This window comes from Mus musculus, chromosome 13 (assembly GCF_000001635.26).
Source record: "Mus musculus strain C57BL/6J chromosome 13, GRCm38.p6 C57BL/6J".
In the NCBI taxonomy this organism is placed as follows: domain Eukaryota; kingdom Metazoa; phylum Chordata; class Mammalia; order Rodentia; family Muridae; genus Mus; species Mus musculus.
The window spans coordinates 36,190,523-36,207,750 of record NC_000079.6 but is presented as its reverse complement, the minus strand read 5'-3'; the positions used below and the strand labels follow the sequence as shown (position 1 = coordinate 36,207,750).

At 41.0% G+C, this 17,228-nt stretch overlaps 1 protein-coding gene across 11 annotated transcripts in view; it reads right to left on the bottom strand.

Annotated features, from left to right (window-relative positions):
- Positions 1 to 17,228, bottom strand: part of Fars2 (phenylalanine-tRNA synthetase 2 (mitochondrial)) — a 420,168-nt gene that overhangs the window by 329,845 nt on the left and 73,095 nt on the right. For 7 of the 11 annotated variants that reach the window (XR_003950479.1, XM_011244345.3, XM_006516769.4 and 4 more), the window contains one exon: positions 2,610 to 3,242. The exons of 1 other annotated variant lie outside the window; for it this stretch is intronic. Coding sequence is in view for 6 of the 10 variants with exons in the window: in XM_011244345.3 (XP_011242647.1) it covers positions 2,610 to 3,221 (612 nt within the window). In the remaining 4 variants the exon portion in view is untranslated. Of the gene's footprint in view, positions 1 to 4; positions 125 to 2,609; positions 3,243 to 17,228 lie in introns of all 11 variants that reach the window. 3 more of the 11 variants (XM_030247405.1, XM_030247404.1, XM_030247406.1) reach the window with 1 other exon arrangement.

Sequence of the window (17,228 nt, the reverse complement as noted above, 5' to 3'; positions counted from 1 at the left end):
TTACCTTGAATCATAAACGAGAGGCACTGACAAGCACAGACATCAGCAGAACATAGTAGGTGAAGCTCTGGACTGAGGAAACCTGTCTTCCAGCTGAGTTCTACCTCTGACTGGCGGTGCAATCCTGAGAGAGCAGAAAGGCCTTTCCAGAGTCTCTGTGCTGAAGTGAGATAACCTATTTCATAAGTTTTTATTAAGAAGAATAAATGAAGTATTGAAATGGAATCACCTTGCAACATGAAAGGAAGGCAGTTGCATATATCTGTAGGTGCATAATTTATTAAACAATGACTTAGAAAGCAGTCACAGTATCAGACTGGATGAGCTACGCATGGTGCCTAGAAAGCTGAAGTGCATTACAAAAAATATGAACAAATGAAGGATTACTTCCATGTGTACTTTTTATTGCTAACTTCCTATTGCAACCTCAACTTCTCTCATTAAAATGTCACTGTGATTCTCTCAACCTTCGCTGCATCTCCTCTACCATGACATGCAGGCTCACACATTAGTGTGTTCTTCATTGTTTAAGCCCTGTGCATGTCATACCCTAGATATACAACATAGCTGCTACCACTGCTCCTCTCAGAGCTGAATTGGAAGTGGCATTCTATAATGTTGTCATATTCCAGAATCTGACTGCCTCTTTCAGTTCCGTTCAGTTCCCCATTTCTATATCCTCTCTAACATCTACTTTCGAACATAAGAAGCAAGTACTAGGAATGTCCAACTGTCCTCCCCAGATGCAGCTCTGGACCAGTTTTGAGAAAGGCTGACCTATGTAGCAATGTCAGAGATGTAAAGGGTAACATTATTCTCAAGCAGATAGAAGGAAAAGGAGAGGGTAGAACCCTTCAGCTGTTTCCTGCTAAATCACTTATTTACTAGAATAAACAGTATTTATCTTAGTCTAAGGAGCCTATGCTTTTATCTTCACATTAAGGGGCCATTGTGCTGTGTTTGCAGTTTGGGGCTTTGTAACCATAGTAACTCTCCTTTCCATTGAACAATGTTTGGAAGGAGTTACTACATACAAGAGATACTTGAACTTACTAAAATTCTTCCAAAAAGATGGAAACTGTCTCTAACATATCAGGAAGAAGGAAAAGTATTGCTACAATTTTAATTTTTTTTCTTTCTTTTTTTATTTTAAGACAGGGTCTCACTACAATGCCCAGGGTAGCCCTGATCTTGCAGCCTCATTCCTGCCTCTGCCTCTCTGCCTCCTCTGCCTCCTCTGCCTCCTCTGCCTCTGCCTCTCTGCCTCTCTGCCTCTGCCTCTCTGCCTCTGTCTCTCTGCCTCTGCCTCTCTGCCTCTGCCTCTGCCTCTCTGCCTCTCTGCCTCTGCCTCTCTGCCTCTGCCTCTGCCTCTCTGCCTCTGTCTCTCTGCCTCTGCCTCTCTGCCTCTGCCTCTCTGCCTCTGCCTCTGCCTCTCTGCCTCTCTGCCTCTGCCTCTCTGCCTCTGCCTCTGCCTCTCTGCCTCTGCCTCTCTGCCTCTGCCTCTCTGCCTCTCTGCCTCTGCCTCTCTGTCTCTGCCTCTGCCTCTCTGCCTCTGCCTCTCTGCCTCTGCCTCTGCCTCTGCCTCTCTGCCTCTGCCTCTCTGCCTCTGCCTCTGCCTCTCTGCCTCTGCCTCTCTGCCTCTGCCTCTCTGCCTCTGCCTCTCTGCCTCTACCTATCTGCCTCTGCCTATCTGCTTCTGCCTCTGCCTCTCCTCTGCCTCTCTCTCTCTCTGCCTCTCTCTGCCTCTCTCTCTGCCTCTCTCTGCCCCTCTCTCTCTCTCTGCCCCTCTCTGCCCCTCTCTGCCCCTCTGCCCCTCTGCCCCTCTGCCTCTGCCTCCCAAATGCTGAGTTACAGGTTTGAGCTGCCATGCTCAGTACAGTTATTTTTTAGTAAGTGGACTCAAGCTTTGTGGGCCTTTCATACTTTGCAGAAAAAAAGTAAATGTGTAGCCAGTACACTAGGATAGCACTGAATAGATGCATGAAGTTCAAAACTTCTGAGGATGGCCAAAACACCAGACTTCCACTCAAAACAGCAATATGCATCAAACCCAATTAACACTAACAAGTAACACACACACACACACACACACACACACACACACACACACACCTCAATGCCAGGCAGGAAGGGAAGAACTTAGAACAAGAGCACAGTTGATGGTCCAACCCAGTGCACTTCGAGTCACCCTCAGCCCAGGAGCTCTGCAGCTGCAGGAGACCAGCACTATGTTCCACCAACACAAACAGGATATCCAGAGAACATGTTTCAGAATACTGCCTTCACTCAGCCTGGATCAAGCTGAACTCGAACTACTATCTATCTACAAGTAGTAAACCAGTATAAGCAGGTCAGTACTGAGAAAAGGGCACAAGGAAGACAATGAAAAAAGAAAACTTTGTTTTAAAGTCTACAGTTTGCAGTATTGTGAAACCATAAGTCACTCACATACATTCTGGCCAGGGAGGCCAATGCACACACAGACATCATGAAAAACAGACAGATCACTAAAGGAAATGAAGGACAATGCCCCTTGTTTCAAAAAGCATCAGTCTTTAGTTACAGCAACACAAATGTCCTTCAACAACAAGGCACATCTAAAGACTCACCTCATGCTTGGAGAAGAGCCGGACACCCTCCAGCTGGTGGAAAACTGGGTAGTGCTGGCAATCAATCTGGTCACGACGATACACGTCACCTACCACAAGGAAGGCATTAAGTCCCGCATGCAGCAAGTCCCACTGATGCGCTGATGTGTGTGCTCTCAGCATGTGTGCCCGATTCAAGTAATAGTTGTCCCCCTTTTTCCTGCTGGGGTGGTCAGCTGGGATTAGCAGGCTATCAAAGTTCTGCCAGGTGGTGACCACTGGAGGAAGCTGGTCATAGACGGAGAATAGAGGTGTCCTGGATCGCACCATATACTGCTGGTAGAAGTGCTCCTTCACCCGCTCCTTAATCAGCCACAGAGGGTGGAACTTCTGGTTGTGCAGGTTCCTGCCCACCTTGGAAAGGACCTTCTGGGTGAGGTTAGTGTGGTCATCCTGAGGGTAGGATTTACCAAGTATCTCCAGCACACTGCCTGGAGCACCCTGGACAGCAGACTGTGATGCAGCTGGCTTTGAGCTCCAAGCCCGATGTTGATGGCATCTGCAGGCATGACTGACCTTCCTCACCAGGTAGATGTGCTCATAGGCAGCTCTGACGAGAGCCAAGCAGACCATTATAGAAGCTTCTCACAAACTCTGGAAAAAGCACACAGGGAAAGCCCCAGTCAACTTTCATTCTGTAGACGAGTTTATCTTTGTGCTTTCTCAACAGGCTCATGGCTTTCCTAGTGACATATATTTCTCTGCCATTACCTCCACAGCACAGAATGACCAACTGAGAAAATCTACTATCAAGGGTGATGTAATATGAATGTTTTCTCCAGAAATCATGTTGAAATTTCACTGTCATGTATGGTACTAAAGGTGCAAAGCAACAGGGCTCTGCTAATTAAGGTGGGAGTGGGTTCCTTGTATAAGGATAGACACAAACCCTGTTCTCTCAATTTTGCCAAATCCACAAGGTGGTTTGACCTTGCACTAGTGCCTTAACTTACTTAATCGGTGGAGTTAGGTTAAAGAAACAACAACAACAACAAAAACCCACAACTGGGAAATGTGATGTACACCTTTAAACCCTGCACTCAGGAGCCGAAGCAGGAGGATTTCTGTGAGTTTAAGGACAGCATGGTTTAGCATAGCAAGCCCCAGGTAGGTCAAGGCTATATAGTAAGACCCTGTCTCAAATTTTAATTAACTAATGAATTAATTAAAAAATTAAATAATCTTAATTAATTAAAATAAAACACAACTAAGTAAAAGCCTTAGTGCTTACTGCTCTAAATCAGAATAGTGAAGATGTTTATCTCTGATCTCTAGGTATTCTTCTCCTGTAATTTAAATTCTTTCCTCTGCAGACAAAAAAAAGAGCCTTCATCATGCTTCCTTGTCAAACTCCCCCCCCCCCGCCTTCCCCCCCCCCCCAGGGAGAATACAGTGAATACGCCAATTTCCTTTCTTTTCCCTGCATTCCAACACCAAAAGAATTTCTGAAGGACCTAAAAGTTACTCAAGTCCACCTAAGCAGACCTGCAAAAAAGACATGACTTCAAAACAACATTTTCTTTTTTTTTTTTCCTTTTATTTTTTTCCATTTTTTATTAGGTATTTAGCTCATTTACATTTCCAATGCTATACCAAAAGTCCCCCATACCCACCCACCCCCACTCCCCTACCCACCCACTCCCCCTTTTTGGCCCTGGCGTTCCCCTGTACTGGGGCATACAAAGTTTGCGTGTCCAATGGAGGATCTTAGGCGATGGCTCAGTTGATAAAGTACCTGCCAGGTAGACCTGAGAGCCCAAGTTCAGATCCCCAGTGCCTACGGAGCAGAGGTGGGGACACCCATCCACAAGCATCTGTAACAGCAGTGCTGAGTCAGAGGCTCATGGGTGACTCAGCATAGCTGATGAGGTACAGTCAGAGGCTCATGGGTGACTCAGCATAGCTGAACTGATGAGTCACAGTTCACTGAAAGACCCTGACCCCGTCTTAAACAACAAGGTGGAGAGTGTGTGTGAGAGGCCTGGTCTCAAAAACAAGGTCAAAGTGTCTGAGGACGGCTTCCAGTGTGGACCTCTGGTTTCCACATATATCCACACATTTGTACACACGTAGCCAAATGTATATGTGCATACAACAACATATACACATACATACAGATCTTCTGAATATAATTAAATACAATTACTACATTAGATGGTAGAGAATTTCATTCAGAGATTTTAAAAAATGAAAAGAAACTTAATAAAACTTTATACTAAGTAACAGACTATGCAAAGGGAGGGTGGAAATTATATTTGTGCATGTAGTAAGTCTTCTCTGCTCTTATTGGTCATGACATTTAATATAAAACCCTTTGCATCACTCTATATCAGTGATTGTTTTTCATCATTAAAGACAAATTTTCTACAGCGACACATGCACACAGTAAGCCCACCACAGGACAGAATTTACTGGAAAAGGAAGAGAAGGCTGACAGAAAGCAGAAGTCTGACCTGGGGTGGGGGTGGGACAAAGAAGAGAAAGAAAAATGCATATAACTTATTAAGACAGTCGGTTAAGAGCCACCTCAGCAGTCTCATGGGATAGGCCATTGACCACTCAGGTAAACTGATAAATATCCAGGAATAGATGCCCAAACTCTGTGCCTGTTAGTAGAACGTCTGTGATTTACTAACACTGTTTATTCCTTACTTCACAAAAGGAGTTTTTAATTCCCTCAGGGACCATAGTAACAAAGAAGATCAAAGTTGAAAATTCAGAAATAATTCAAGTTCTTAAACTTAAGCCACTCAAATCTTTAGAATTTAGAATGTTTGTTCTGAGATACTTTCAAATATACTACTCGGTTGCTTTCTTCAGGACTCATCCATTCCACCACGAGTCCATAACTCCATGGTTCACCATCCGCCTCTGGCTTTTTTAATACATAAAGCGTCCTAAAACACAGCAAAGGGCATTCTTCAGGGTGACTTCTCCAATAAACAACACATCTCCCAAGAAATGAATAACCTGAATGATCTGACCCTTACGAAAACTGTTTGGAGTCTTGACTTCCATTTAATTCTCTGCTAAGTATTTTTTATTGTTGTTATTTTGGTTTGGTTTTCTTTGCAGTGTCAGCATAATCTCCTTACTTCAAAATATATGTAGAATCTACAGAACAGAAAGCAGCAAGAATATAAATATATGTATTAAGTATTGACTTTAATCCAAAGGACAAAGGAGGTCATTGAAAGAAAGGTGAAAAAATGGGTAGTTGGCAACTTTATGGAAGTATTCATGTGGTTTAATCCATAAGCCTTTCTCTTAGACACCTACTCATAAAACAAAAAGATGAAAGAACATACACCTCACAGAGAAGGAATTAATCTAGACCCTGTTCATAAGATACTTCATTCACTGAACAATGTGTAGAACTGAGCTGAAGCAAAATCGACCCAGAGATTCCAAGAAATAAGTAACACAAAAAGTAACCATGCTGGTCACTGAGACTGAGAACTCAAAATAAATAGAAATTTTGTTTGTTCAGATGATTTTCTATATGCTGGTAAGATGCAGAGGGACTGCACATGAGCAAATTATGACTGAGCTACCTCTGCTGTAATTTCCACCAAACAGAAAGAGATGCTGTTCAAAAGTAAGGTGAAAGATTAGATCTATAAATGCAGACCTTGGCGCTGGCACGATGTCACAGTGGGTAAAGGCACCAAAGTCAAGCTGGATGACGAGCTCCATCCCTAGGATCCACATGATGAAAAGAGAGAAAAACCTCCCAATACTGCCCTCTGATTTTTACATAGGCATCACAGAACAAACATGACATCACAAGACATGCACCCGCAAATACACTAAAATAAATCCATGTAAAGAGGAGGTCTTGGGGGTGCTGGAGAGAGAGCTCGGCAGCTAAGAATATTTGCTGCTTTTCCAGAAAACCAGAGTTCAATTCCCACCACCTATGCCAGGCTGCTTGTAACTGTAACCCAGCTACAGGGAATCGGATAAAATAAATCCCCACTTTTTAAAAAATGCAAAACTTGGACACTGCTGGTAAAAAAAGCAAATCATGTAAAGACCTAGAAAACTCTGTGCACAAAACAATCAAAACTGATTCTTGGAGGGAGAAATGCCAGCTCTGCATTCCAGTCACTTAAGAGGCTAAGGCAGGAGCATGTCAAGTTATAAAGGCTCCTGAGGATATAAAGCAAGACTCTCATAAAGCACAAAAGCCTTGATTCCTAAGACCATATCTTAATATATAAACTAGCTTCTACAACACCGTATGGATTGAAGTCTTCAGATTAATAGAAAAAAATAATATTCGGTGTAAAAGAAGTCATTCAGTCCAAAGCTCAGACTCTATATATATTAGGACATGCAAACCAGTATACTAAGATATTCTGAGCAGATGACGGTGGCGTTTTGAATCAGAATGGCCCCTGTGAGCTCATATATTTAAAAGCTTAGTCACAAGGAAATGGAACTGCTTGAAAGGATAAGAAGGGTTAGGAGTGGTGGCCTTGCTAGAGGAAGTGTGGCACTAAGATTGGGCTTTGAGGTTTCAAAAAGCCCATACCAAACCCAGTGCTTCTCTCCGTCACAGTCCATGGATGCAGATACAGCTCTCAGCTACTGCTCCAGGACCTGCCTGCCACCATGTTCCCTGCCTTGATGATAATAAATTAACCTAAAAAACTGTAACCAAGTCCCAATTAAATGCTTTCTTTTATAAGTGTTGCCTTGAACATGGTGTCTCTTCATAGCACTAGAACAGTGACTAAGACAGTGACTGATCCCAGTGACCTGATTCCCATGTAAAACACTATTCTAGTATTCCATGCGACTACAGTCTCCTTCTTCTGACTCCAATGCTCACTAGAAAAATAATCTTAGTCTTTTCACCTCTAGTCAACAGGGTCCTATTAGGACACTGTTAGAATTAATAAGTTAATAGATGACCCTACAGTACCTGAACCACAGAAAACTCTTTTTTTTTTTTTTTGTTTTTGTTTTTGTTTTTTCGAGACAAGGTTTTTCTGTATAGTCCTGGCTGTCCTGGAACTCACTCTGTAGACCAGGCTGGCCTCCAACTCAGAAATCCGCCTGCTTCTGGCTCCCGAGTGCTGGGATTAAAGAAGTGTGCCACCACGCCCGGCTCAAAATCTATGGAGTTTTTGTTTGTTTGGTTTGGTTTGTTTGTTTGTTTGTTTGTTTGTTTGTTTGTTTGAAACAGGGCCTGATGCTGCACAAGCTGACTTCAGACTCATAGACTAGCTAAGGGTGGCCTTGAACCCATCCTGCTGCTGCCTTCAGGGTTTCTCTGTGTAGCCCTGGCTGTCCTGAAACTCACTCTGTAGACCAGGCTGGCCTCAAACTCAGAAATCCGCCTGCCTCTGCCTCCCAAGTGCTGGGATTAAAGGCTTGTGCCACCACTGCCCGGCACAGAAAATTCTTAACAAATGGCAGCTACAACTGATAATAGTTAACTTATCCAAGTACACTGGACATCAACTTACTGAATCACCTCATCCAACAAAGACTAAGACAGCAAGGTCAACAGGATGCCAAGCCTCGACAAAGGGATGCTAACTGCTTCTTCCACTCTGAACTGAGAAGGTCTTACAACTTTAAGACATATCAGGGTCATAAGCACACCTGGGGAATTTCCATTTTTAGAAGGGTGAGGTAGGGGGATTGCCATGAGTTCAAGGCAAGGCCTTCCTGGCCTATACAGACACACTGTCACAAAACCACAGGAGGCAGAAGAACATAAAATTTGACTTTTATAGCCACTTCATCTCAATTTTGAAGGTTTTTATAGGATGTTGGCCACAATAATAATACTAGAAACTTTCTTTATTCTCTCAAATCTAGCATAGTGACTAAACTATAAAATATTAATTAGTGTAAAGTTTATCAGAGACTTATTATTTAGATTTTACTTATTTTTAATTTTATATGTGCACATACATGTGAGCATAAATGCAGGCAGCAAGGGTAGAGAGAAGAGAGTGTCAGATCTCCTAAAGTTGGGAGATAAAGTTGTGAACTACCCAATGTGTGTGCTAGGAATTGAACTTGGGTTCTCACTAAGAATTGTGCATGCCCTAAACAGCTGGGCCTTCCTCTAGCTCTAATGTTAACTTTATAATGGTTTCTACCATCCTCTCTCTGCTCCCCTCATTCTTTTGGAAAATCTAAGCACTTACTTGATGCACTCTTGTGGAAAATCTAAACACTTACCAGAACAATGGTTTCTCTGAACTACAACTGCCTTGCGGAAAAGGGTCAATTCTGAGCAACCATAACTTCCAAGGTCAGCACTATGCAAAAGCCATCAGATATATACCATAACCACAGATGTAGCATATAGTCTATATGATAAAAATATAAAATTTGACCGCTTCAAAACACATAGATTTTACTCTACTAGTTTCCATTTTTACTCAAAAAAGATCACATCATGAGAGTATGTTTTGCATCCTGCTGACAAGGATGAATAACAAAAAATTTCAAGGCAGGCAGTTTCCTCTATTACCTGTGAGAGAGTTATTGGCATGAGCTTTTTAGAAAGCAACTCAGCACTATCGTGAAACTTAATACTGTTCACATGCTCTGGCACAGCAATGGAAACTATCAAAAGGAAAACCAAAATGAAAGCAAGAGTTAAGTATGCAGTTATTTAATGATACTTATATTAGAAAAAAGTAAAAAACAAGATGACTACCCCAAAAAATGATTAAGCAAATTATAGAATAACCACACAATATAACATTATGTCATTAAATATAATTTTGGAAAGAATCCTAAAGACACAACAATATACAAATGATAATTAGGACATATAATAGTATATATAAAACCTTACCTATACAAATACATGTTTACACATGCACGCTAGACATAAAGCCATAGGAAGAACTATGTGAAAAGTTTAATGGCAGTGATCACTGGCTCTTTAGTGTATTTAATACTTCTATTAAAATTTTCTAAATACAGTTCTATTATACTTTAAAGTTTAATTTGAAAACATAGAACTATTAAAAATAAACCTTTGAAACTGCCCAGTTATGTGCTAAACATTGTATGGCCTGTGTTAAACAACAGTGTCAGTGCAAAAACGCAAGATCGCTGTATGTGAGGCCCACCTCCCACACCAAAAGCAGGATGACTGCAAGGGAAACTTTGTAACTGTCTAATTTCCTCTGTCCAGCCATAAAATCAGCTATCATAAACAGTTACTCAGTGCCCCTTCCTGAGAAGTAAATTTCAGGAAACTGGTCCAAGTGTAAACACATTTTTCAATTATACTCATGAAAGAGATCTTTAATATGTGTGAAACCTCAATTGCTATGTGGCATGTTAGTACAGAAGAAAACATGTCTTATTTCTAAAGAAAAGATTCACGAAATCTTGGGTGAACCTAAGGCAGTCCCATTTGCCAAGAGGTTCCTTACTGGAGGCTGCTGGGATGGTGGGGAAGAAGGCCACAGCCAAAATCCTGCAGCAGCATCAGTACCAGCACAAACCACAGCACTGTGAAGTCCTCTGAGAAGGCCTGGGGATGCTAGCAATCTGTAGAGAGCATAGCATTTCATTTTGCTTTTGAACCTGTGCAGACCTGTTCTTCAAGATTCCCTTACCCACTATCTTTCTTTTGGGGGGCGGGGGGGAGGCGGGTATTTTCTTTATTTACATTTCAAACGTTTTCCCCTTTCCAGGTCTCCCCTTCAGAAACCCCCATCCCATCTCCCTCCCCCAGCCAACTAGACTATCTTATAAAGGTGGTTTTTACTGTTGAGAAATCAAATACCAAGACAACAGCATTTCACAGTAAGCAGGAAAGCTGGCTAGATGAAGAGCTGCCTAAGATCTCCTTTCTCTTTCCCTGGCCCAGCTCAGCTCACTGAATACCTACAGAGCACCACTGAAATAATATGCAAATATGTCCTCCAGCAGCCTATCACTTCATATGTAAATAATGAAGCCTAAATAAACCACATACTCCTGTCAGTAATGTGGGTTTTCTGTAGTATTCCCTGTCCCTAAGGGTGGCGTGCTGAAGACCAACAGAGAAGGCTTTGTCTTGGAGAACATCCACAGACTTCTAAAGCATACAATACCTCTTATAAACTACAGTCAACTCCTGGATACTCCTTACTCTCCTCCCCCATTGTCAGTGCACCCTGTATTCTAAGTAGTCATGAGTAATAGACCTCTCACTGGACACTTTCAATTCTTTAACTCCCAACCCTGTGAATGCAGCCAACACCTTTACCTATGCTACATCACCTTTCGTGTGTTCACAATTCTCAGTAACTGGTCACCATACAGGCTCCACTGTTCACCACTCTCATGCAGCCTGCTGTACTGAAGACATCTCACAGGCAGTTTGGAACAACTCTGTTCTCTGTGCTGCTGATGGCAGACCTTCCCCTTCTCACTGCTTCTGGTTTGCCACCTCCTACATTTTAATAGTGCAATTAAATCCAAAGTGAGAGAGACAGAGAAAGAGAGGAACAGAGAGAGATAGAAACAGAGAGAGACAGAGAGACAGAGAGCACAGAAATTGCTATGGCCCCTCCTACACTAAAATTCAGTTTAAAGTAAAAGTCGAATCAGTTTAAATTTTGTACCCAAGTAAGTTTTGGAATCTATTTATAAAGGGAAACAATTTTTTATGAGAAACTTTGAATAAGAAGCCTTGGGCTTAGGTTTCCTTGATCCTAAGTCCACTACTTGCTGTCATCCAGGCCCCAGTGAGCACCTTCTCTCTGCTTTAGTCTTTTTACTTCCCCCTAACATGAGGGCCTCTGGGAACATATGACAACATCATTTTTCTACTAGGAAAACTGTCACAGTCCCAAAACTAAGTCCAGACTTCCTATGGCCCAGTCCCAAGCTACTTTTCTTGTTCTTCTTGGAATTGTTACTACAACACGCACCTATTTTACTACTCAACACCTATGGACTAGAGAATGATTCCAGAAGGTTATCCTTCCAGTGATAGGTTTTTATTAATTCTGATATTTCAATATGTTAAGAGTGGTATTATAATTTTAATTAATAACAAAACAAGTAGATCATAAAGTAGTTTCATCTCATCTTACCTGAGCCAGCTAGTTCTTTGGCAACTTGACACAAGCTACAGTCACTTAGAAACTCAGCTGGGAAAATGGCCCCACCAAAATGATCTGTGGGCAAGCCTATGGGCAATTTGCTTGATTAATGATTGTGCATAGCTTGTCCTAGGTACTATAAGGAAGCAGGCTGAGCAACTTATGATGAGCAAACCAGTAAACATTGTTCCTGTATGGCTTCTACAACAGTTCCTGCCCTAACCTCCCTCAGTGACAAGAGTATGAGATGTAAGATAAAATAAACACTTTCCTACCCAAGATGCTTTGGTCACGGTGTTTATCACAGCACTAAAAACATTAACTAAGATATAGATTATCAATGACATTAATCAAAAGAAAAATGTAACTTATTCTGACTGCAGAAATAAAACAGATTGATAGGATATGCTAGATTTAGCAGCAGTTCTAGAATTCATACTATTTTTAAAGAACAAAACAAGATTGGGCAACAAAAATGTCTACTTTTCCTGAACCAAAGAACTGGAAAAAGTCAAAAACACAGCTGAAACTATAACAAATGCCAAAAAAAAAAAAAAAAAAAAAAAAAAATAGGGCCTAGAGTAGTAGCTCAGGGGTTAAAAGTAGGCTGTTCTTTCTGAGGAGTCAGGTTTGATCTCCAGCACCTACATGGTTGCTCACAACCTTCTCTAACTCCAGTTCCAGGTTATTCAAGGCCCTCTTCTAGAATCTGAGGGCACTGCATGCACGTAGTGCAAAGCACCCATACATAAAATAATACACTTCTAAATTTTAAAATTAAAGATTAAAATTCACACGCTGAGGCCAGAACTTCTTTGTGAGAAGAGGCAAAGACCAGTCACCAGGAAGTCAGTAATTAGAGACAAAGCCCACAATATCCAGATCTCAATCTTGGAGAACACCTCACAGGTTACAAAAGAAGCAGCTTTCTGCAAAACATCAAGATCACCAAAGGGTCAGCTTTGACGTGCATCGGAACAGAATTTGCTGCATGTTAACATTTTGAAATTGAGAACCAAAAAAAACATATCAGCTATGTGCTTCGTTGAAACCAATGAAAACAGTATGAATATTTAAAATGAAAAGAGTCACACTTTTGCATCAAATGATCCAGTCAGTAATTACCTGTCAACAGATACTTTGCTCCACTGAAAAGTAACCACTTTAGAGCAGAAATCCCTAATATTATTATTTGTACGAGGTGGTAATGCACACAAAGCACCTGCAGCAGGGAAGGGACGACCAACTCCCACTTCACACAAGTGTTTCCACGAGCTCGACCTGAAACAATCCACCCAGCAGGATCACTCACATGACATACGGTCAACAGACCTTGAGCATCCACCTGCAATGCCACCTATGCTTAGCAGGATGTATTAATACATATGAAGTAGTATGGACAATACCCCTCACCCCATTCCTTGTGTTGTCTATTTACACAAGTGTAGTGAGAATTCTGGAATTTTGGATTCTTTTAAAAACACAGAAAAATTATAAGAATGTTTCCATTTAACCCCAGGTGTGGAGGCATAAGGCTGCTGAGCAGCAGCTGACTATGCTTCACCTCGTGCTCTAGCAGAGGCGTGGTTTTGCCAGCTTCAGATCGTTTCTACAATTGGGTGACATTTGGAATTCTGGGAACTTTTCAGAGTATATATAAATGCTGGGGGGTGTGGGGGGGGTTAGCAGTTTGATAGTAGTCGGGCTCAAAGAAGAAATGAAAGAAATTAGATTCTGAAATCTCTCTCTCAATCTCTCTCTCTCTCTCTCTCTCTCTCTCTCTCTCTCTCTCTCTCTCTCTCTCCCTTCTATCCTTTCTTTTCTATCTAGTGATAGGGGGCGAAGCCAGGGAAATAAAAGGTCAAAAAAGAAGAACACACAAAGTAGCTAAGTCTGGCTACAGACAGATATATTTTTCACAGACTCTGGTGCACTTGAGTCCTAGAAATGGTTGCAGCGCTGATTACCAGTGACCGTACTTCTATACTGGGTTCTTGACTAGAATCAAGTGACTGAAATCTTCTGTAACTATACATCACCATGCATTTTCCTGATTGATTCCAAACCGTATGTGAGACAATGGAGAAGCTCTCAAGCCAAGCAACTACAACTACTCCTACACATATGAGTCTCTAGCTGGTAAACACCAGCTGCCCCTTACCATGCATCAATGCTCTTGGCTTGCCTTTATAAGTGTAAATAATTTTTAGCTCAAATGGTGATTTATTTACCTATCTCTGGCCTCGATGCATATTTAAGGCATGGTTTACAACCATCAGCAAGTAACTGACACTGGGCATTGCTGCCTGAGGCACATGGCTTCCACTGGTTGGTAAAGACTCATTACAATATTAATAAGAATGCCATTTGTCAAGACAATTATGCATGAACCTGACAGCTACAGAAAGCAGACAGCCACGTGAAAGATGGGCCCAAGGCATATGGCTCAGAAGCCTGAGAAATCTCTTGGTACTTCTGTCTTTTGTAATAGTGGCCTTTTGTGTAGATAATGTCTTGTTAAAGTATTAAGTCTGAGGGAGGAAAAGCAATGGGAGAGCAAGTATTAACACAGCTATTATCTGTGGATACCCCTTCTTCCCAGTCAGAAGGACCTTTCATCGGTGTGATTCAGTTGAGAAGTGACTACTAAATTAATCTTTGATAATAAATACAATGGTTTTCATAATGAGAATTCTGAAAATGTTTTTCAAGCTGGGAATATCTTTATTCAAAAATAAAAGAGCACCTATGAGAAAAGTATCATGTGATGGAAACAAAAGCACGGGGGCAATCCACATTGAAAGGTTCTCTCTTTTTCTTCCCCATTAAACACAAGTTCCAGGAGGAATCAGTCTGGATGTCTTAAGCCAAAAGGTTAAAATATGCAATTAAATGAATGCATGAGAGACTGACTGCAGACCAAAGAGCCGACAAATGGATCTGAATGCCAGTTAATAAGTGACATAAGTTATCACCGTATTTGGAATTGATGTGACTCCCAATCACTCTTTCACTATTTTTAACTTCTCAAAGTGTCATGTAAAATTAAGATCATGTTATCAGTATCTATTACTGTGAGGGTTCTCCTAAATATACCAGGGGGAAAGTTTGCAGTGCACAAGGTACAACACACACACACACACACACACTAACATATACAAAGAGCAAAAATAAATAAATAAATAAATAAACCACACCTCATGTCCCTCACTATCTCAAAGAAACAAAAGTGAAATAGAAAACTGACAGTTAATTTCAACAAATATCAACTTCCTTTTTATCTTGTTATCTTAAAAAAATAAACCATTATTCTCTATAGTCCACATTTGTGGAGAAATGGTGCCGTTAATTATCCACAAACCTCTGCATTTAATTAAGGCTTTTATTAATCTTACTAATGTATAGGTACATAACAGTGTTAAACATTCAAATGTTAACTAATCAGAGAAAATTTTCACCCAGAAATAATTTAGCAAGCAGAATGGTAATGGAAAATAAAATTTAAAAATGTTTCAAGTCAGCTGATTAATTGCATATTTAAAAAAAACTGTTTTAAGGAATTATAAATAATACTGCTATATAGAAAAATAACCCTGGGTTAAATTTACGTTCCTAAGTAATCTAAATAAGCTGATTTTTATCTATGAATCTCCAAATAAGTTCACTGCATGTAAAATATTGGATGCTGAGTTTGGGAGAATAGAGAATAAGTTACAGCACACAGGCACAGCTAGTACGGAGGCCCAGGATCAGTAAACAGAGGCTAACATCCTCCAGTGTACCTCCCAACTCGGAACAGCAGCATCAGCCTCAAAGCCATCAGGATTCATTTGTTACTCCTTAAACTGGAAAACACCACAATTATATACATAAGAAAAACGACCCGTCTACTGACAGAACAGTGCTGCAGTAAAGGCTCCTGATTTGTCCATGCAGCTGCCCATCCTGCATGTCCACTGCCTGGCCTCACCAACCAACACCAGCCTACCATGTTCTATTCAATATATTCTCTGTACAATTTCTTCACAAACTAAAGCAATCTTCCCATTAATATGATTGAAACTGCCACTAATGTCTTGTTACATTAAAAACTGTTTTAACTAGCATGATATCTGTTCCTGTAATCCTAGACCTCAATGCCCAAGGTCAGAAAATGAGAGTTCTAGGCCAGCCTGAGTTGCACGGCAAAACCTGTCAATAATAACAATAACAAACTTGCACTGATGAGAAGGAGAAAGAGGAAGAAGAGGAGGTAACAGTCATCATCTCACCTTCCACATCAGGGACCTGAGCAGTCTCCTCTCTATAGGTATTTGCTGCTCCTACCCAGGTCATACATGGCTCAAAAACAAAACAGAACAAAACAAAAGCCAAACCACTGTATCAGTTAAGTCCCTAGTGTGTCTGTCAGATCTTAAGCTAACTGAAGACAGGTAAAATACTTTGTCATTAAATGTAGTGTCTTTCTAAATCAAAAGGAGTAACTCTGTTATGAACATCTAAAGTAATAGATTTCCAAGTTAAGGTTTAGCGAAGAACCCAGAGCATCCATTCACTTCACATGACATTTGCATGGTCCCATCTATTATCCATAGCAGATCTCCAAAGACAGTAATGAGAAAGCCAACTGCAATCAGTGTAGGGAGGCAAATGTAAGCATAGAGTCAAACATCACTTTTAAGCAGTAATAATCCAAAGAGCACTATAAGCCTGAAGATAGCTGAAAGACAGCAGAAGAGTGGAAATCCACCCTACCAGCCTCACTCATCTGCATACAGTGTCACCTCTTCCTAAAATGATAGTACATTGCTCTACAACCTCACCACTTTTTGTACGGACAACTAATACATGAAGGTATTTAAACTACCAGTATAGAGAACCTATTCACTCATGGTAGCTAATGTAGTCCTCCAAAGCCTGTGATTAAATACTTATAAAGATGCAATGCACATAGGGAAAATACATAGTTGGTTTCCTGAAAGCTTCCAGTCTTTCTTGTATTATTACACAGAACCAATACAAATCTGTTCTATATGTTCCTTTTTATATGTACTTTACATAGTAATAGATTACATTAACATTGGCTTCAAGGCCAACACCTAAATGAAGCTTCTAAATATTTGTAATTTCTCAGTTGTATCCCACAAAGTTCCCATACTTAGGACTTGTAAAATGAACTTCAGCAAAATGGCTGAAGGTCATTTTAAAAGTGAAACCAAAAATGATGAGTATGCAAAATATGATACCAGACCTTGGGAAGGGCCCTGAGAGCTGACAACTGCAGTGCACTGCCTGGCTCAGCCGCAGTGGCAGTATGCATGTGAGCCTACCCTCAATCGCTGTTCTACATGGGTGTCAGTGAGTGTCTCAAGTCCTTATGTTAGGTACAAATAGATTCTGTAAAGTGAACAAACACAGAAGCCTAGCAGGTTGCAGACTAATTGTGTACTAACTCACTATTTACAGTAGATGCCTCCCAGGAAGGGAAGCAGGTCTATTT